The sequence below is a fragment of the Patiria miniata genome, unplaced genomic scaffold, assembly GCF_015706575.1.
Source record: "Patiria miniata isolate m_02_andy unplaced genomic scaffold, ASM1570657v1 HiC_scaffold_3, whole genome shotgun sequence".
NCBI classification, from domain to species: domain Eukaryota; kingdom Metazoa; phylum Echinodermata; class Asteroidea; order Valvatida; family Asterinidae; genus Patiria; species Patiria miniata.
In genome coordinates, this window is record NW_024037069.1 from 23,195,353 (window position 1) to 23,217,655 (window position 22,303).

The window sequence follows — 22,303 nt, forward strand, 5'->3', positions numbered from 1 at the left end:
AATGTGGACTCCTAAAAATCCAGTGCCTCTTATCGTTTCATTGGTTGAACGTTCACAATCCTCACGTAGGCATGCGCAACACTACCAGGGAGTTAGAATTTTATAGTTCTAAATTCAAAACGCAACGCGCCAGGTGCGTTCTGCGCGACATCGCGTAGAACATGATACGCGCGCGTCAATCTCCATAAAAGGGTTGTTTTCATCCTACTCGCCAGCTGAACACTCCATTATTTTGCAGGAGGGATGTTTCAAAAAGCATAAAGTGAATTTTTTGAACAAAATCGGGATGTTTTGAACGAATTATATGATTTGTTTTTACCGAAAAGGTATTTATGAATGGGAATAAATATGTACTCCGTCGGTATTTATCACTCTGTTTAATACCACTTAGAGTCTGGGTGCTGATAATTACCCTCGCCTCCGGCTCGGGTAATTATCAGCACCCAGACTCTAAGTGGTATTAAACAGAGTGATAAAAACCTCCGGAGCACACATTTATTCCCTTATTGTGTACTACAGTTGTTGACAGTTGTTGAAACAAGTATTGTGTGTCATTTTCTTTGTTGTTCCAAACATTCACAATACACACTAAACTGATTTTTTGTGTGGACGAAACAGGTTTTAGGATATTCTTTGAACGGATTGAGCGATTTCAGTATTTTTTATTATGTTTGCTGCTACATAATTATGTTTTTAAATATGAAGTATATTTTGGGGGGTTTGGGTTCCGCTTTTTTTGACTCACCCTGTACAGGATTTTCAACATCATCATGAGTTTGGAATACTAAGAATCTCTAAATATTCTTATATCATTATTTTTCACTTGCAAAAGGAATAAGCAGTACAGAATGAAGGGAAATATCGTAGATAGGTCATTGCAATTTGTAATGTCCCCACAAAAATGCGTCTAGCCCAGTGGTGTATATCCAGCTTTAGATGGGGGGGGGGGGGGGGGGGGGGGTGACAACCGCACTAGCACATCCGGACACTTGGCCTCCGTAAAATAAAAGGGCAGAGGGGGGGGGGGGGGGCTGGTACCGATTAGGAAATGGGGGCGCTCTTCAAAACTGACCATTATTATGAATACTGGAAAATATATGCCGATTTTCACGGTGCATTGTAATAGTTTTGAAGCTTTGTTTTCTTTTTTTCTTTTTTTTTCATGTCCAAACTCTCTAACCTTTTTATGGAAATAGTTACTGACAAAAAATCTTTCAAAAAATCCGCCGGGGAGGGAAGTGCCCTCTCCCCCCCCCCCCCTCTGGATACGCCGCTGGTCTAGCCACGCCCCTTGTGCACAAACACTCCTGGTGATGGTACAGTAACCATGTATATATAAAATGTATTTGTCGTGTGTAATGATACGCTGTTTGATTGTCCCATGGGGACAATGGTGGTGTGCACTGAACGTTGAAATCGTTGGCTGGAGTAGTTAGAGACCAACCGAGTATCGAGTCAAACAGTCAATAACAGTTCTCAGCTGACATCGCGTGGGTAAACGTTACCATCAAAGAGCCTCCTTTTTTCTGATGTAATTAATGGACTTTTCGAAACAACAATGATTTCGATAACCACTGTTGTGTTTGTGGTGGTCTTATTATCTGGCTCAGTCCTAGTAGCAGACGCTGCCGGTACGAAATTTTTGACATCGAACAAGTCTTTTTTCAACTTGGACCGCGAGGCCGAGTCGTCCCCAGGGGCAGCAGCGGGCCAGCAGCGGGCCAGGAGGCAGGCCACTTCAGCGGACCTCTCGGCGGACGAGATTGCTGCGTACCTGGACAAGCACAACGAGCTCCGGGGCCAGACCGTGCCACAAGCCGCCAACATGAAATACATGGTGAGTTGAATTGAGAAACTATTTAAAACCTAATAACAATTGGTTGGTTATTAACAATACCAAAGGATTATGTGTACAGGATGAAAACCTGAGACAGTGAAAGCATGCCAAGAAATAAAAAGATCGACACATCTATACTCCGTACTCGGAGTTCCTCTGGAGCATGTGTTTTTATTCCTCCATGCAGTGAAACTAGAAGATTGAAATACTCTGACAAATACACTGTAACCTGTCCAATAGACAATTGAGTGAAAACCCGCACTACAGGGTGAATCAGAATGATCTGGACCCGAATTACAGAAACATTTAAAACTATGTAGCAATAATATCAAAACAAGTGCAAATGAGATATGTTATAAGCTGGTATTTTGGACATTTTTTTGGTGAAAGTTTCATCCACTGTACCATTTTGCAGCGCCAAGGAAGAGCACACGCTAAAAACACTCTGACCACGGTTCCGTGGTTCAACAAATTTATTGAAATCGCGTACTGATGTGAGACGGTGTAAAAACAAATAAAAACCTTGTCATGGACTCTAGGGGACTGACTCACTCGAAGTTATTGACGCATTTAAAAAAGGCAAAACCATTTCCTTGTGCAGACTGGACTTCTCACCACAGCCACTAATTTGAACAATATTCCTGTGGAAGACAAGGTAATAATCATTCATATGAAATACTCCGTATATTTTCAACAAAAAAAATACTCTAATTGCCACAAACTAATGGTGAACTTGGGTCCAGATTATCCTGACTCACCCTGTAAACACTTGCATTTTAGTTTTGATTGCTAAATCCTTGTTTCAGTACTTGTATTTGTTCACTCGGTGTTGATGTCTCTCGTTATATCGCTTTTCCTGGTAATTTAGATGCCGTTTTGGCTTGTTGATTTTTCCTACCACATTTTTGCCTTTTCTTCTGGTTCGAATCTGATGTACATAGCAGCGGGCACCGCATAACTATTCATATAAAAGATGGAATTTTGCGTCGGGGTGATGTAAATCAAACTAGGTTTTGCCCTTCACCGATTAATTAGTGTTTCTTCGTGCCCTTTAAACAAATTAACTGTTGTTCCTATCAGCCCGCACTGTTCGTCTAGGATAGTCACTGTTCGTGATAACACACATTTGTTGATGTATTTTCCACGTATAGACTCAAAATGTTATTAGTTTTTCGATCAAAGATGACATGAAAATTCAACATGATGGGTCAAAGAAATCATATTACTTTTGCAATATTTCTGAATCCCACCCAATAAATTAAAACAAAATCAAACAATCAGAAACAAAAATTCGGAAAAAGAAATAGGAAATGTTCCACTCCTTTATCTTTCTAAAGATGACCTGTCCTTGGGGTTAATGTATGTAATGTAAACCATTTTTATAAAAGGTGTTCCTGAAATTATAGTAGACTTGAATTGCGCGTTTGTTTCTGTAACAATCGCATGAATTATCCATAAAATCCGATTGTGGTTCGATAATAATCCTCACTGGGAATGTTTTCAGTATTGTTCTTGTATACCTTTATTTCTCTCCGTTTTAATCCAATTGAAAATCAAACGGATGGGCCTACACAGAGAACGCAAAAGCCCAGCTTGATCGCTCATCGTGAATTTTCATGGCATCGGTGCGATCTTGTTTACCCATCAAATCTATTTGGATATTCATCTGAGTATAGAACGATAATAAAACTATAGAAATTGTTATTAAAGCCGTTATTTCCTGTTGCTGTGGGAATTTCTGTCTGAGACTTTCTTACGATCTCTTACAACAACAGGCACTGTCAGTCAAATGAATTCGCAGACGTTGTGAGCTTAACTTACTCTCATTCAAACATTTTAACTGCATAAAGAACGTCCAAGCGTACGGATTTCTTTTGACCGGGGGGATTGGTATTGGTATTGTTTTATTTCCATACAGCACAATAAATAATGTAACAGTTATTTATAAAATACACAGGGGTACTAAATGGCGGATACCAGGCAAAAGCAAATGCTTGTGCGCGGCCTGGTTCCTTATTTAGCACTTTAATACACGTGTACAAGTACAATTACAAGATAGAAAAGAGAGAAAAAAAAGCAAAAAGTAACTGGCTAGAGGTACAGCTGAATTCCAGAATTAACACGGAGGTTTTAAATTCAATGCGATACTTAAAAACTCAAGAAAGAAAAATCTCGGTAATACAACTGCTTTAATATCTACAAATAATATAGAAATGTAATCCAAACATGTACATGTATACTGAATGATACACGGGACCAATAAACTATATTACACTGGAAACACAAATATTCTTTTTTAAAAACCATTTGAACGAATGAATACATGTAAGATTGAAATGTTACAAGCAATCTCAACTCATGTAAAAACGCAGTAAAGGGGCATTCTGGTTTGTAGAACCGTCTGAACACACACCTATGATGTTCACACTTTACATTATTTTGATCATTTCCTTATCGGAAGGAAAAATCATTTCCCTACCACAACAAATCACCCCCCCCCCCCTTCATGCAATCCTTACATTTAATCACCTGCTAGATTCAATAACGGTTCAATAAACGCTCCATCATCGCATAATTACGAGTTGATTCGTGAGCTTTAATTATAATGACAAAAGTTGTTGACGGCGAGTGTACCGTACCGTTGCCCTGGGAACTCTACAGGTGCGTGGTCGCGAGGTGGCTTTTCTAAGGATTCACCTTTATTACGAGTGGGGAATAAACTGACAGGAGTAAACGAGGATAGTGAACTGCATTCCGCCCCGGCAGAGACTTTTGTCTGCTCGGCTAAGCTCAAGGTCGCTTTTGACATTTTCAACTTCGCGTCATGCCTATGGGCGGCTATCGCTGCAAAAAGAAGACAACATCCAAAATATGAATAAAATACAAAATTATATAAATATTACAAATTATATGATCATTTACAACTAAAATTCCGAAATATACAATTAAATACAAAACATAAATTGACACAATGGTACGTTATGAGGTAAGTGAAAAAGGAAAGGAGGAAAAAAATTGTCACAAGGATGTTTTGTTGTTTTTTAATTTGTGGTTGTGGTGTTGCCATGACACGGGAAGGGATGAGGTACGGGTGGCTCAAACACAATCGTACATTTTTCTACCTCGTAGACGCAGGTGGGATAAATCAACACAAAAATGATTTTATGCAGGGGCCTACATATTATTTCTGACAATTTGGGACTTTCATTTCGATAACATTCAATTTATTTACAATAAATTCAAGGCCATTCAAACCACTGGCCTTAATTTTTTTCTTGTGCTAAAAGTGAGGAAAACTCTACTGTCCATTTTGTGTTCCCTCGAATTTCATCCCGGAGAATAGAGTTTATTTTTAATAAATTTCTATTTGAATAGCGTTTCCAATTCTTTTGGAGTTTGGGTGAAACATCGAACAAAAAACCGGCCCACGTATAGCTTAAGTACTGCACACATTTCAATATTTTTTTTGCAGCTGGGAATGGTGGCGTTCGCGCAGGACAGACTGGTTCCCGCCCCCTACAAGTATCGAACATGTAGGGATGGGGATCCAGTTTACTCGCAAAGCGGATCTGTTTGTGCGCAGAAGCCACCAAAAATTAAATTCAGAGGGTTGCAGACGCCCGAAAAAAATAAAATATAAAAGTTGACACCCCAAAAAAATCATGAACATTTGTTGAACATTACGAAGAGTATATCGTTAAAAATTTAGATAAAGACCTCAAACTTAGCTGGTGAAATACATGTAGTGAGAACCTTATCATTATTATACAATTTGGGGAAATTTTCCTGGCTAAAGAGTGAGCAACGTTTTGTTCAGGTGCAGAAAAAAAACATGCCAAAAATATTCAGGCCAACTAGTTTTGATCGACCTTCTGCAAAAGCAATTTGAGCACATTTTTTATTTTGCCTCATGTCCGACTTGTAGATTAACCTGGTCATTCAAAGCTTGTGGATGGAAGGATAGGAAAGTAGATTTGATACCAAGATCTGACGATACTTTTTGAAGCTATATACGAACCAAAATGTAGTCCAATTTTAAAACTTATGTTGACGAGTGGCACATCCACAAGTACACATTCGTTTGTTTATGGTGTAAATTGAGACTTTTCTATTGTTTCTCTTCCCTTTTCCTTTGTTTATACTCCAACTTTTTTGCAACAGCTCTCATTGGTTTTGTACACGTTTTCCAACCGAGGAGTCCTTGATTTGGTTCCTGTCCTCCATTCATTAATGATGTTGCACATGTGTGTCCTCGATTTTACACCATAAACACGCGCACGCGCAACAACTCTCAAGACCTACATGTATGGCCTAATCTGCTTGAGGCGGGCGGTTTCTTGCTCTTTGTTGGGTTGTCAACGAATTGTTCAGGGTCAAATCAAACTACCAAAGATTATTCGTAAAAAAAAGATTAAGCCTAGATCATTGGGATGGAGTGCAAGAGGAAGATTAGGGTAAACCGGATTAGACACATTTGTGGTAGGATTATCTCTCCTAATACACACATGGTTCGTTTGTCTGCGATTTCATGAGCAGGTCGTCAGCACTTAGAAATACCAATAATGATCTAAGGTACAATCCGGTAGGTCATCATGCCTTCAAACGTTAAATTGTAAACAATAAATTCAATCGAACGCCATGATCGAACATCGCTGATTCTCAGAAGACATTTCGTTATACGCAGAAAAGCACAGATGAAGCATTGACGAGGAATGAATGTTTGAGTTCGAGCGACAATAGGAAAAAATAATGGCAAATTGTTCGAGATGATAGTAATTGCGCTTGCGCGTTTGGTAAAGAAAGATTGACTATAGCAGTGAGAACTACTGACCTCCATTTCAAAAAAAACTTCACTTTTAACAGCAAAAATGGTCTATCCAGAACATGAAGGATACTTCAGCATACAACTGATAAAAATCCTCAAAAAATACTTTCATACTCTATTATCGATAGTTGTATACACAATCGAGCTCCAAAGTACCAAAAGTCTGCCGAAAACACCAACTTTGGTGGAGCCATATGAATACTTACCGTAATTAGAAATAATTCCATGTCATAGACATCACTAATTTCCCCAGCAGTATCGTATCAGCCATCAGAAAGCGATAACATGTCCAAAAAGTGACACTTAGCAGGAAAAATATTATTGAAGCCTTTGCTGAGAAAACACAGATTTTTTTTCAGCCAGTCTCATAGGGTTTGTGCACAGGGTGTCAAGTGATGTCCAGGTATGGAACTCTTTTCTGTTAATCTACTTGTACTGTTGTGAGCAGTGATGTAAGTTTTCAATAGTCATCTTGCACTTTTTCCCCAACATTTAAACTGAATACTTCCCTTTTACACGACAACAAATTAATGATATCTGGGACAATCTTTGGATTTTCGCGGATGCATGGCTGGGTGGCTGAACATGATTTGTTAATATGGGTGTTTCCTACCTCCATCCCGTTTCCTATAGACTGATGTTTGTTCTTCAGTAAACAAGTTTTGTAAAAATGCCATGTACACCTTGTAATCGTACAGGGGCAGAGATTGGTGTTGAATCGACGTTACCAGACTAGTAATAGACAGGGAAGTGGAAAGTAAATTTGATGTTCAGATTAGGTGTCTGGTATTTAATTAGTAGACTATCAATGGGAGGTGCTTCCCTGTTTTCAAGGCCGTATGTGAGGGGACACCTTTATGCAGTGGTTGGATGTTATCGATCCGTTTGGGGGAAGAAGAGACAATCTCCATACACGCACACACCCCGTGGTCTTTGGAAACCGTTAGATGCAAATACGACTTCTTTATCCGGCACATGGCGTTTAAAGAAGCCTGCTTTGGATCAATAGGCTTTTTCAAGTTGGTAAAGAGGATTGATTTAAGACTGCAAGCTGATGTGCAGACCTGTGCGTCCCAACATTGTTGGTTTTCCCGGGATTAAATCTGTCCATGGCTGGTTTTCTGAAGACTTGAAGTACTTTTCAAAGTAAACAATTATTTTTGAAACTTACTGCCCCTAACTCCTTATGGGGTGTGCGAACAATTATATTGCAGTTGAAGTATTTGGGGTGCTGTGGTCCAATGGTTACGGTGTTCGACTCGTGTGCCGTAGTACATGGGTTCGAATCCTGACCGTGGGAACATGGTGCTTGTGCTCTTGAGCAAGGCACTTTACCATTATTGCTTCGTCCTTCGGATGGGACGTAAAGCCGTAGGTCCCGTGTGTTGTGTAATGCACGTTAAAGAACCCAGTAACACTTATCGCTAAGAGAAGGGTTTGCCCCGGTGTTTCTGCAGTGGCTGCAATATGCGCCGCAGCATCTTTTAAACCATTATAAGGTGCTACATAATGGGTCTCATATTTCTCATTAACTTTATTTACCTTTCTTTAATAATAGACATATCTCCAGCGCCTTGAGTACCTAATAGTTGGTAGATACGTGCGCTATATAAGACTCCGATATTATTATTATTATATCTGAGCCTTGTTCGCTGTTACTTGAAAGAGTTATCATGGAGGTAAATCATCATGAACATAATAGCTGTTATAATACATGTACAATGTACTTGGAGCATGTTTTAAACCCACAACTAACTTGTAGAAGATGAAGATCACTTTTCGGAAAAGTTAACCAGAGCGGCACAATTTGCCCGACGTTTTCGTGTATGATTTAAAATTGTTCGGATCTTGAATTCATTTGATACCTATACATTTTCCTCTATGACTGCGCATACTTGATATTGATCATTCCGTGTACCTATTGTTGCGTGGTCTATACTAGTGGGACATATGCAAGAACTACAGGGTGAGTAAAAAAAACGAAACCCAAATGTCGGGACCATTGTTTTAGTGAAGTTCTGAATGTAGCACTTTCAAAATCCAGGACATAAAAGCTCAATTCATAAGCTTTCTTTTAGTACAAGAATCATTCAAATCACTCATGTACTTCTCAAGTTACGGACTTTTAAACACAAGCACCGTTTTAAAGTTCTGTCCACGGATCACAAAAAGGTAAGTCTTTCAGCAAAACGAAAACAAATCACATGATAGGGATGTTTGTGAATTGTCTTCGTTTTGCTGACAGAACGCACACCTTTTGTGTGATCCGTGGACAGAACTTTAAAACAGTGGTTGTATTTAAAATTCCGCAACTTGAAAAATACGTAAGTGATTTGAATGATTCTTGTACTAAAGGAAAGCTTATGGAGTGGGCTTTCATATTCTAGATTTTGAAAGTGCTACATGCAGAACTTCACTAAAACAATAGTCCCGACATTTGAGTTTCGTGTTTTTTGGACTCACCCTGTACAGTTCCCTCTGTACTTATATCTCGCTGACTGACTGGCTCAATGACTTTCGATTGTGAATAAGACTTGGTTAAGTCTCATCTAGGCTCAAAGATTTGACTCAGATGACTACGTACAGACCCCTCAGCTCAAATCGGTCCGGGAAGAGCCTTATGCACGACTTGGCCATTTTTGTCGAGTTCCCTGAATGTATTTCATGATTGTTAACTGTTGATTGGAATGCGCCAGACTATTTATGCAGCCTTATTTTTACTGTCATTTTTTTTTATCTGGCTTGAAACATTAGGAAATGTTTAATTACAAATTTGAAATTATTCAATATGGCCGACTCGTGCATAAATGCCATATAGACTTTCCTAGTCTTGTTTCTAGTCCAATTTCACGAGAGAGTTTAGTTTTCACACCGCAATACTTATCTCGTAATGTTCACAGACTTGGGATGACGACCTGGCCACCATGGCCCAGCAGTGGTCGGATATGTGTATCTGGGATCACGGTCAGCCAGACAACATTAGCCCGTTCAGCAGCCTGGGCCAGAACCTGTACATCACCAGTGGCGGCACGTCTACCAAACGGATCGACGGGGCCGGTCCCGTACAGTCCTGGTATAACGAAGACCAGTACTACACGTACGATTCCAACTCGTGCCAAACCAACAAGGTTTGCGGGCACTATACACAGGTAGGCCTATTAAGCAACGTAAACTATGAGGTCTGTAGGTAAAACGGGTTGATGAACCTTCCCAGTCCCCGACTCCCCCCCCCCCGACCCCACACCCATCCGCCCCGCACCCACTTTGGGCCTGTTCTATCTCGCACTTCCCACTCAGAACAGATTTGCAATGTCAATCACAAATCAATCACAAGTCAATCACAAGCTAATTACAAGTCAATCACAAGTCAATCACAAGCTAATTACAAGTCAATCACAAGTCAATCACAAGTCAACCACAAGTCAACCACAAGTCAATCACCAGTCAATCACAAGTCAATCTCAAGTCAATCACAAGTCAATCACAAGTCAATCACAAGTCAATCACAAGTCCATCACAAGTCCATCACAAGTCAACCACAAGTCAATCTCAAGTCAATCTCAAGTCAATCACAAGTCAATCACAAACTTTCACAAGGCAGTTACAAGTCAATCACAAGTCAGTCACAAGCCAGTCACAAGTCAATCACAAGTCAATCACAAGCTAATTACAAGTCAATCACAAGTCAATCACAACTCTATTACAAGTCAATCGCAAACACGTCACCCAGTCTCAAGTATAAGGTCGCATGCGATTAAAGATAAAAAGCTGCAAAAACATTTCTTGTTACCATTACAACTCCAGTCAAAATTGCTTATAAGAAAATCCATTCTCAACTATACATTTCCACTTCTAAATTTTAAATGACGAGCATCTATTTACTTGGGTCATGGTGTTTTACCGTAATGGCAATAATCTCAGTATGTAACATTATTTATAGGTTGTGTGGGCAAGCAGCTACGCAGTGGGTTGTGCGCAAGCGTACTGCCCTACGGCCACCGGAATCTCCTGGTCAAACACCATAATTGTCACCTGCAACTATGGACCTGCGTAAGTCAATAAACTCTAAAAACAGCTTTCATTTTGAAGAGGATAGTCCCTCAACTTGCAACTGCACTGTCATTATCTATACTTATATGACGATTTATACAACACCTGTATAAATCCCCGTCATCTGATTGGTAGCTCTTTGATCACATGTCATTAAATTATTCATCTGAACCCACAGCCCGGCCGCACCGCAAAAATAGAAGTTCTATTCCACGGTAAATAGAAGTTCCATTGCACGATCGCACTATATTGATGGCTGTGACCAATCAGATGACGAGGACTTATTTAAATAATGAATGTTTCATATTTCGTGCAATGGAAAGAATCATTCGGTGACAGGTGGATGAAACATCCACCTGTCACCTCATAAAATTCTGACCATTGCACTCGCAAAAAAAACATTATTTCTATAATTTACACTGCATGTTTATTCATTCCTCCATGATGCAAACATGCGAAGCATGTGTAGCACTCTCCCAAATAGACCATGTAAAGCAAGAGTTATGTTTTCGGTACTGTTACAGAAAAAAGATGGTTGGAATTGAGAACACTCGTATAGGAGATCATTTACTTCCTTTAGTGTTTGCGTAATTTTGTAGGTGAGGAAAAATCATTGGCTGTATTGACGGGGGGGGTCCGTATGACTTACACAATTTGGGTCTAAATCAGTGGCGTAAATCTGTGCCGGCGAGTGGGGGGATGGCGGATGACCAAAATCCTAAAATATCCCGGCCGTGGAAATTCAAAAAGCGGGGGGGGGGGGCACCACATTACACTAGGGGCGCTCTTCAGGAAAAAGATGTTTATCAATATGAATACTCGCGCTGACCTTTTTAAAGCTTTTGTACTTTGTTTCTCCACTTTTCAGTGCTATTGAATACATTTTAGTTGTTGGGACGTTCGGAAATACCTCAAAATCCGAATATGCGAATCCGAAAATCCATATTTTTTTTCATCACAAAAAAGTGGGGATGATTGAATAGCCCATCCCCTTGGTCAAAAAGTGTGTGGGAGTATATACCCCCATCCCCCCCCCCCGGGATTTGCGCCCCTGGTCTAAAGTTATCTTTGTTTCTTTTCACAGTGGGAATTACCCCACCCAGCCCTTCATATCTGGCACGCCATGCACACAGTGTGACTCGGGTATAGGACAGTGCTACGGAAACCAATGCCGTAAGATTTCTTCTTCCAGGATACGAGATTTGTGTCAACAAAATACTGTAGGCCCTCTCACTAAAGTACAGAGTTAATCAAAATCTTGTAAAGTCCATCTGAAACCTGTGATATTTTGCAAGAATTCGGGACTGTAGGCCTACTGCTGCATGGGAACATCGTGATACCAAGGACCTATACAATTTGCTGCGAGTCCAATTTTTGGAACTATTTTGTTTCTTGACCTAAGTAAGCTGGTATAAACAAAAACTGTTAATGTAGCAGAGAAACAGTATTCTCGCAAGAAACATGTTGAAAATGTCAAAAATTGATGGCTCAAAGAAAAACTTGCAGAGAATTGCAATGTTTTCTTATCGTGCAATGGGCAATGGTTAAATGACGGATAGGCCTAAGGCCAAAAAAAAAAGTCTCCGGTTTCTGGTATGGAGCTTGCCCCAAAAGTGGTGCGGCGACGCGGCTTTTTTTTTTTTTTTACCTGTTCTTTTTTTTTTTTTGGCTTCAAATGTCGGCTGATGACTGCAAATGGTGTCCGACTAAACTTAGTGCAAATATATGGGAGTCCAGAGAGGCCACATAAATCTTACTCTCGATCATAACCCCATCTAAAAACACGTTAAAATTGTGCAGCAGCAGAATTCCAGTCAAACCAGTGAGTTTGGCGGTTTTGAAACATCGTCTAGTATTGAAAAAAAAACTTTTTCATTTTGCCGACGCGCAGGGCTACGGCGACGCGCGCGCATACCAGAAACCGGAGACTTTTTTTTGGCCTAAGATAAGAAGGAGTTCGTTATTCAAATTCCTTTGTTGAATTTCCTCAACTGTTTTTCTCTTTGTTAACAGGTCTGTGCTCAACACACAGCGAAGCATGTGGTAAGTTAATCGTTAATTTGAAACCGAGAATAGGTTCACGACCATAATCTTTGTCCTTAAAATATTCATGTAAAACAGTCAACGTGCATCTATACTATATATCTTCGTCTAATATCTTTTCATAACCCGCCTAGCCTAAGGCCTATAGCAAGTTAAACAACAAATGAAGTTTATGTTGTTGTGGAGTGATCGTCGATTTCATTAATTTAACATTTCTCCGTATACTTGTCAGTTTGTGCACAGGTTTGTGATAACTGTGGGACCCTGGACAGCAGTGCGTGTACCTGCACCTGCCCGAACGGCTTCTACGGCGCCGATTGCAGCGGTACGTACGCCTATCCGCTTCGTGCTACACGCTGATTGGACAATGCACTTTGAAACAACCGCAATTTTGGATCCCAAAAGTTCCCCTGATAGTAATTTATTGCTTGGATATTGGCCAGTCCTAGGAATAGGATGGTTTATAATCTTAAAAGCTGTTCAGAAAACACAAATCTCATTTTTGCGAACTTTAACTCTGAAATAAAGTTCAGTACCTGCGCGTGCGTCATGGGTGACCCAAGATGGCGGACGATTGCTTCAAAGCCTATAGGCACTGTCCGCCAGTCCAGTTAGTATAGAGGCCAGAGGATGGGTAGACCTACCAAGAAACATCCTCTTGAGCAGAGACTGCACGGAGCCTACACGTTGGCTTTCCAGCGTCATGATTTCAACTAGGCCGATATATCTTGATGGCAAATGTCTCCACAAGAGGTCGCTGTTCAAAGTGATGGTTCCAACCACTGCCGGCTGTGCATTCTCCGTCACAGTGGAAGCAAATGGAAGGAAAAAAATCACCCGTTTCTTTCAAAAATAATTTCTACATTTTGGAACCGGTCTTCAGAACAAGCAGAATTACCACATTCGGATATGTATCAATATTTTAATGTCTGTGCTGGAGAATCTTCTCTTTTGGGATAAGTCGTGCCAAGGAATGCAATACATGTACCAATTACCGGTAATAAAACAAACTCGCTTGTTATTACTGCGCATTCGTCATGGGCTTCCCAAGATGGCGGACGACTGCTTCAAGGCGTTAATGTCTCGCAAGTTAACCATTTTGTGTAATAATTTCTTTCCACAGTGGTTTGCGAGAACACCCATCAATACTGTGGCGCCAATCCCGGTTGGCCTACATCTTGGTGTGATGACGACCATAGCTATGTGTTGACCAACTGCCCTGCGTTATGTAGTCTGTGCGTCTGTAAGTTATGCCCAAAAAAACTTCATGACTTCGAGAAGAAAAATCTTCAATATTTCATGCTGATTTTTTTTTATAATGATATTGTCGTGACTTCGTATTACAATGCAAACTAAAAAATCAAATTGATCTTGAGAAGCGAGATTTTGCGAGAATACAATATTTTGTTTCAGGATTGATAATAACACATGTATAAATTGTTAGTCGAAATTATTTTTTCTGTAAATTTGTTTATACAGCAATTCAAGATCCAGGCTATACGTGCGGTAAGTTTAATTACTATCGCTTTTTTCCATTAGCGCGGTCAGTACACGATCGATCGTTTTGCGGGGTATAATGAAAGAAATCACATATTATAACAGATTTGTTGAAATGAGCCAATTTATAGATGTTATATAAAATAGTGGAAAACAAGAGGCAAAGGATTTAATTCGAAAGTTCTTTAATTTCCGGGTGGGCGGAACTATAAGCTTCAAAATTTCAAGGAATTCCAACCCAAATTTATTAGCCAAAATCATCCCTTGAGATTAATTTTTCATGAAACACAAAAGCAATTTTTTTGTCTGAAATTCGTCACCGTTTTCACGAAGAGCCACATATGTCCAAAATTACAATTTTTTTCGATTTTGATTTTTTTCGATATTTCGCATTAAAACAATGTACTTAACCATTTTGACATGTTTCTGTAAGCAAAACATCATTAATTTCTAAGTTACATTAATGTTGCAAGGGGCAGAAATCTCCATAACTGCATTTTGCGTTTTCACGAAGAGCCACATACATTTTGGCCCTTTGAACGCGTACAAAACCCATTGCACGGAAATACGTAAACGTAGGTCAAATGAGATTTGCGTTTTCACGAAGAGCCACATATCTTTGTTACATTTTCAGGCGCGCGCGCGTACTCACGCGCGCCTATGGAAATACACGTTGAACAGAAAGGGCCAATATGTCGGAAACGTGAATTTGCGTTTTCACAAAGAGCCACATATCTTTACTAATTAATTTCCACTAATTAACTGCTTTATTAAGTCTTATTACCGGGTTTATGTAAAACTTCAGCTCACGTAGAATCGTGTGATGGTTTTCTTGCTGCACAAAGTTGTTGCAAAGTAGTATTTCTTGCAGTTTTAAAATATGAGAAACTTCTTTTGTGATTATCTCGAAAACACTTTACTTCAAAATCAACATAATATATATAGTATGTGGCTGTTCGTGAAAACGGTGACGAATTACTCGTGTTTCCAAAATTTCTCCAAAAACATTTCTATACTTGTCGGTGTCGGTGTCGGTGTTCGACACCGACAAGCAGTCCTTACTGAATACATGCTCCTGGGTTTCTTTTTAACTTTCGACGGCACCTTCCTGCCACATGCTTTTTTCAGTTTCTTTTCTCTTTAATTGAAATCTGAAAAAGAGAATTTGCAGCGTTATGGAAGAAAATTACTGTCGTTGACAGGGTCAATTATTCATGATATCTTATTAATAATTCGGAGAAACGATCCAAAACTCCTAGTCCTTTCAATATCCTTGAGCAAGATGATGGATGTATAAGATTTGAAAAATACATCTTCAGGTTTATTTACTGAGCTCTTTAAGTACACAAATTGCCTGATTTGTAATACGCCTATCGCTGAGATTGCCCATTAACCTTCTCCAACACCAAAATACAGATCCTGCCACGGATGCACCTGCGACTGTTGCAGCCACTGTTGCAGCCACTGTTGCAGCCACTGTTGCTGCCACTGTTGCTGCCACAGACGCACCTGCAACAGACGCACCGGCAACCAACGCAGCAACCAACCCGCCCACCGCTCCGGCAATCGGTAAACAATGCTTCCAATTCAATGTTAAATTTATTGTCAGGTTTCAAAGTTAAGGACAATATTACTTTCCCAGTGTAAATTAAAGTGGCATGGGAACAAGGGTGGCCACCCAGAAACGAGCCTACCGATTGAATGAGAAACACATTGCACAATAGGGATGGTACCGCATACACTGTGAAATTGTTCAGCCTGAAGTGGTATCGTTTGGAAGAAAACAATGAAGGTGGCCTGAAAAACGATGTTCGTTTAAACGCATAACTGCAAAAAATACCCATCCACCGGGACCTCGACTTCACGTACGCTTACCAGCTGAACGAGAATCGTATCCTGAGCGCTGATTTATAGGGATGTGTACACGCGAGGTTGCAATTCAAAATATGAAACGGCAAATTTTGAACGGGAAGCGCTGGCAACGGAATCCACTTCAGAGACCACTGCATTTTTGCATAGGCTTTCTCTGTTTTCTCAAAGTAGCCACTGAGCTGAAATTTCAACAGGTTAGTTGTATTGGTATGCAAGTCCCAACCCACTTAAGATTCTTCAGCTATTTTGTTACTTCAAACGAAATAAAATACACAATAAGCAAAAGCATGACCTTTGAGAATGGTCATACAAAATTCTTTTACAAAATATATTTTGTTGCATTACTTTTGTAACAGAATTACAGTTTATATTTTGAAGTAATGGGGAGATGAAGAGAGCGTAAAAAGTGGGCTGCAATGTTCAATGTGACAATTAGTCTTTTAAAGTGGATATATCTTTGTGGCAAACGTCTAACTTACTTACATTGCTTACAGTTGCTTGCTTGCTTGCTTACAGTACACATATTGTATTTTTTAAGCCATCAATATTTGTTTTTTTGTAATCTCACATCTAGCCACGACGGTTGGAGTCGCCACTACACCGTGCCAAGTTTCTTGCGATAACGGCGGGACTTCAGATTCCTCTACGTGCGAATGCATGTGCACATCCGAGTACCAAGGCGACACGTGCCAACGTATGAAAATCTTTCTTTGTTATTGTTTGATCTTGCTTTTTTAATACCTCATTGGAGCTTTGTCGTCATTTACGATACAAAAATTTAGATTGATCCAGTGAAATTGAAGGTTTTGTCAACGTCATGCACTTTCTTTAAATTACTCGTTTCTTTTGCCTCTTTCAGATGAACGTGAGCAGGCGCGATTCGGCGTGATCGTCATACTGTTGGCTGATATTGCATATGTAAGTGTTGGCATGCTCGGCAAATTATGAAAAACAGACAATGCTAAAGCCAAAATTTCACGGTGTTTGTCTTAAAACAAAAACCACTCAAACACGTGCCATATCGCATAATCCAGTGTTGAAGATACGTCTGTACGTGGTCTGTTAGACATGAAGCTTATTAGATCATAGGCCTAATCAACACATTTATATCAAGACAAATCAGGATCGCGGCCGCAGATAACTCGGACACAAAGAGAATAGATAATCAAATTCAGTTTCGTAAGGTTATCTGAGGCGATCGCATAATAATCACAGATAATCTGGAAGCAGTTGTAAACAACTGAACAACGGTTACAGATCAGTAGAGCATACATTGGCATATACATCTCTTAATAAACCTTCAGGATACAACGGCATTCGTGAAAGAATTCATTTTTAATAATCGACCATTTGCCGTTTGTTTTTATCATGATGAATACAGTGGGACTACATCAAACCTTACCTGATTGATTTCGTCGCTTATATCTTGACGTCCTTCTGCAATGACAGATTTCAGCTGTGCTGTCCTGGTAGTGGCAACAAAAACACGTAAGCGACTGACTTTTCTTCTTCATTTACTAAGAGTTCAATTTAATTGTGTTCTCCTTGTTTAAAGTGGCTTATAATATATGCTAAAACATACAAATTGACATTTTGTTATAGGGGAAAACAATTGAATAATGTTTACAAGCATGGGTAGAGCTACTTTATTGTTCAAACCTGAAGTGTTTGATTATTTGAAGAATTTATACGATAACACGATAGGTATACATGTATATAGAAGACTTCCAATATATCCATTTGTTTTTAGTTTTGGTATATCATTCATTTACTAAATTTTCAGGACGGCAAGGCTCTCTTTCGTGAACGAGTCCCACATTGTGACAGCCAGCGGCTACCCCGAGCCCTACCCGGACGTTACCGGCGCGTTTGTTGTCATGTTCCTGGTCACTCCGCCGGCTACCACGGAGCTGTGCTATCAGGGTGGCACGGTCGTGCCTTCGTCTCGCCGGCGGCGGGCCGTGCAGAGCGCCGCGGCGGAGGACTGGACGTGGCCGCTCAGGATCCACAAGAGAGCCGTTGGCGACGGTATAAAAGGATTTTCTGCGCCAATAAAGACTGTTTAGAGTGTGTCAATTATGTGGCCTATAAGAGGGCGGCATAGGAGTCCCCCCCCCCCTCTCCCACTCAAAAATGTCACATCCCTTGTGTCCGCGCTTAATGTTTTGGAAGACAAATCAGAGATTTTACCATTTGAATGTCATTGATTGCCCCCATCCAGAAGATAAGGCCCTCCAATGCCCCTGCAAAGTGGTGAACCCCTCCCCCATTAGCCCAGTCGTGAGGCCTTTCTCTCCCCTGGATCCCCTCTCCCGGGATGGAAGACAAAACAAAGCTTTCCCCCCCCCCCCCCCCCGCTTGCAAACTTGACTATAGTTACGTCATCGATTCATCTATTTTGCTGCTCTTAGCGATAAAATATACATGTAGTTGACACATTATCTTCTTTTTCAATCTTCCGTTATATAATAACTATTCTCATCAAAATTTAAAAAAAAAATCTACTTCACTTATAATGTGCACGGAGCAGACTGGAAAATGTATTCTTGATGACCCTTTTCCGTATTCTCCGTCGGAAATCATATTTTAATTTGCATTTTATTTTATATAAATAAACTTTTAGTTTGGTCTATGAACCTCATTGTTCTTTCATCATAGAACAAAATCCACATTTCACCACACAGATATTTTACTTTAATAATATTCAGGGAGAATTAAAGTAGAGTGAAAAGTTACAGTAAAATCAATCATTGAAAGGTAAAACAGTAAACATCCTTGTTTCTTAATAATCGTCAGGTCCCTACCTGGACCAGGATGTTCTGCTTGAAGCTCTGGAGGAGAACATGGAGAACCTGACCATGGCTCTCTCCGGCCTGAACGTCAGCGTGTCCGTGCAAGGTATCGCAGCTGGGCAGGAGGAGCCTGTCGTCACCCAGGCCCCGTCCACCTCGGCCTCCCCGGTGCCCACCGGTCTGCCCGTCGCTGTCATTGTCGCCATCGTCGTGGTCGTCGTTCTCGTCGTGGTCATTGTCGTCGTTGCCATTGTTATATTCCTCAAGTACGTAAAAAACTGTTTGTATTTCCCTCTGTTTGTATAGTTCACATCCTTGTTTTATATTCCTCAATCTCTTTTTCAATCTGTAACGTGCGGTTTTGATCGGTGATTTGTGGCATGATCTGCTGAGGACGCCCTTTGTTGTTCAAGAAGAATTAAGACCGTGAGACCATTATTAGGCTGCATCAGAATTACTGTTACAGGGAAGAGAATGCAGCCGCTTCCATAGGACCATGCGTAATTGTGAGCCGTAGCAAAGTCATTCGGAACCGGCCGTATAATGGACACAGCATCAACTTAAATCAAAAGGACAATTAAAAAAGAATGTGCATGTACCTTTACATTCACGAGAGACTTTCAAGCCCGTTTACCTTGCTGTATAAAGCTGTCCAACAAAATTGACGACTAAAACCTAAAATTTACCTGCGACAACTCCATTGATCGAAATTCACTACAAATTTTAACTTCGAAAAAGGAGCAGATGACGGTTTACAAGGGTTTTCTGCTCTGATAAAGACTTTTTAAACGTTTGTCCATTAAGTGGCCTACGAGTCACTGCCAGCAAGAAGAGTAAGTTTGGGGTTTCACCATGTATACACATTTCTTTTGTGAAAAGAACAGGGGAAACTCAGCGTTTTGGACAGTTTTACTCTGCCCATCGCGGCGTCAGGAGACTGTATCCTGACGACGAACAGAGCATTCTGTCCGAAACGTTGAGTGTCTTTTCAGAACTTCACAAACTCCCAAAAGAGATTTGTCACTTGGTGAAACCCCAGCCTTACTCTTATTGGAAAAAAGAATCCTTGTTTTGTAGATTCATTGTAACCAAAATGTAAATTATTGGTATGGTAATCCGGAGGTCACATGTTCAAAACAGTTTCCCTTTGTGATTTAAATTTGCCGTTCTGTTCAGAATTTAAAATAGACTTGACGTCGATGGAATACAAACCTTGACATTCCCCCCCCCCCCCTCAATCAAATGTTGCCCTTGGTTGAATAACTCTAGACATACGGTGCCTATTATGTGCGCAATTTTATAATGAATGCATTTTACAGTATGCTTCTGTGATGTTTTACCGTTTTCAATCCAGGTTTTCCAAGTCGGCAAAGGTTGATGCAATGAACAACGAAAAACCAGGCAAGTTTTATTTATAGATATTTTTCTGTGATGATAATTTTACTTTTTACGGCTGCACGTATAAAATAATTTGATTGTAACAAGATTTAATTTGAACAATAAATATTTTTTCTCATCAGAAAACGCAGGAGGCCGTGAAAACTACGGAATGACAGAAACAGATCCAAATGCCTAGCTGTCTGGCGTCCCGACGTCGTACGGTGAAGAGGAACGGCAGACAGCCTTATGCCAATAATTACTAAGGTTTTTGAAATATCGCTCCATCCGGCTTCATCTCTTGATTTCGAATAAAAAATGAAATGTAAATACTCTGAACTTTGATCTTAATGTGTACATAAATTTAGCAGAATATTTGCCAATAGTGAGCCAGAAATCTATGAAACCTGCAGCTGGGGAAGAGGCCGAGGCTTCAAAAACCCCTCAATTAAACTGATGTTCTCTATGCAAAAAGACCACCATAACAGATCGCGTTTGTCCGACTGATGAAGTAGGCTTTTCTACCGTACATGTATCAACTCAAAATGGGAATTACAAATGTGTGTGTCGTACATTTATATAAATAACCATATATCCCTAGGCCTTTTTGTAAGGATGTAGCCTCAATCCTGCAAAATCCTCCAATCGGCCTCATGGAAAAATAGCATATAGCCTCAATCCTGCAAATTCCTCCATTATTTCTTGAATATTATCCGTGGAGGGGTGACCCACTGCCTGAATCCTGCAAAATCCTGCGGCAGTGACTGTCAATATGTTGAGGCTTGGCCATTGACATCCTGGCGAAGTGCAGAGGATTTCAAGTATAATCCAGATCTATAGTTATGCATGGCTGAGCAAAAACAACACAAGGTCCGGCCCAAGACCTTGACAAAGTGCATCCTACGAAATATGTAACGCACTTTTGCCATGTAACCTCAATCCTCCAAATTCCCCCACTGTGGCAAAGAGGATTTTGAAGGATTCAGGGCGGTTGCGGTTTTTAATCTCCGAACTTCTAGACCCACGGTGTGTGTCAGTGTGTGGTGGAGGGGGGGGGGGGGGGCTACACTGATCACATTTGATGTTTTTACCGTCCACTGATGACTTGCCTGTATGTCTGAGTGGACGGGAATCCAAAACGCTCCTAAAATGTGGGGGGGGGGAGTATTTATTCCAATACTCTGTCAACATTTTGGCACTAACATTACATTAAAGGCATAAAGGATCATTTGCTTTTCATGCTTTTTGTTCGTTTCCAATAATAACATGACTCAAAATCCAAGGAAGAATGTTCAAAATGTAACTTGTTGAAATTTTAGCCCAGTGGATAGGCCTGTTACAGCTTTCCAAAAAACAGTGAATAACCATGCACAACCTTTTGACCACGAAGCAAAGTTTCGTCCAAAGCACTCTGTATTTCCAAAAATTAGTCAACTGACTGATCGTTGGAAATCATCTACATTTCTTGATTTCCTCTAAATGACAGCAACCCAGATTGAATAGTTTCACGGGGTGTTTACAATCAGTATACGGTCTTTAATCCAAGTCAGCTTTTCGAAAATAATTCAGTGGGTTACTTTGGGGATAAATGCAAATGATCACGTGTGCCTTTAAGAAAGCTTTTTATAGGTTTACGAATTGGCACATGAAATTCATGACGTGGAACATTGGCGGCTAGAGTTTATAATATGAAGACAATTTTTTTTTTTTGTTGTAAAAGCCGGCATTCGTGAATTCGAAAAAAACAAAACATCAGTAGGCCTAACTCAATTTTCAACTCAAAATGATTATAGTTGTCCATTGTCGACAGCAAGGTATTTTTAAGATTGAATTTGATATTTTCATAGCCGTGGTCCCAAGTGTTTGAGAGTTGTTATAAGCGTGAATTCCAAAAAATTCAAAATTGTGTTATTCTAAAATTGTGTGTTTAACATGTGTGTGATTGTTGAAGGATAAAAACACCGACTTTGTAATTCACTTTCAAGAAATGCGATGTTTTTATTATGTAAA

At 40.1% G+C, this 22,303-nt stretch overlaps 1 protein-coding gene across 1 annotated transcript; it reads left to right on the forward strand.

Annotated features, from left to right (window-relative positions):
• Positions 1 to 1,400: 1,400 nt before the first annotated feature.
• LOC119737870 lies at positions 1,401 to 21,001 on the forward strand. Its single transcript, XM_038212504.1, has 16 exons — positions 1,401 to 1,837; positions 9,563 to 9,811; positions 10,603 to 10,712; positions 11,797 to 11,885; positions 12,726 to 12,755; positions 12,988 to 13,080; positions 13,879 to 13,998; positions 14,235 to 14,261; positions 15,669 to 15,821; positions 16,699 to 16,818; positions 16,984 to 17,042; positions 17,506 to 17,612; positions 17,908 to 18,152; positions 18,921 to 19,182; positions 20,271 to 20,317; positions 20,437 to 21,001. The coding sequence occupies exons 1-16, from the start codon at positions 1,559 to 1,561 to the stop codon at positions 20,490 to 20,492; spliced, it is 2,046 nt and encodes a 681-aa protein (XP_038068432.1). The 5' UTR covers positions 1,401 to 1,558; the 3' UTR covers positions 20,493 to 21,001.
• The last annotated feature ends 1,302 nt before the right edge of the window (positions 21,002 to 22,303 follow it).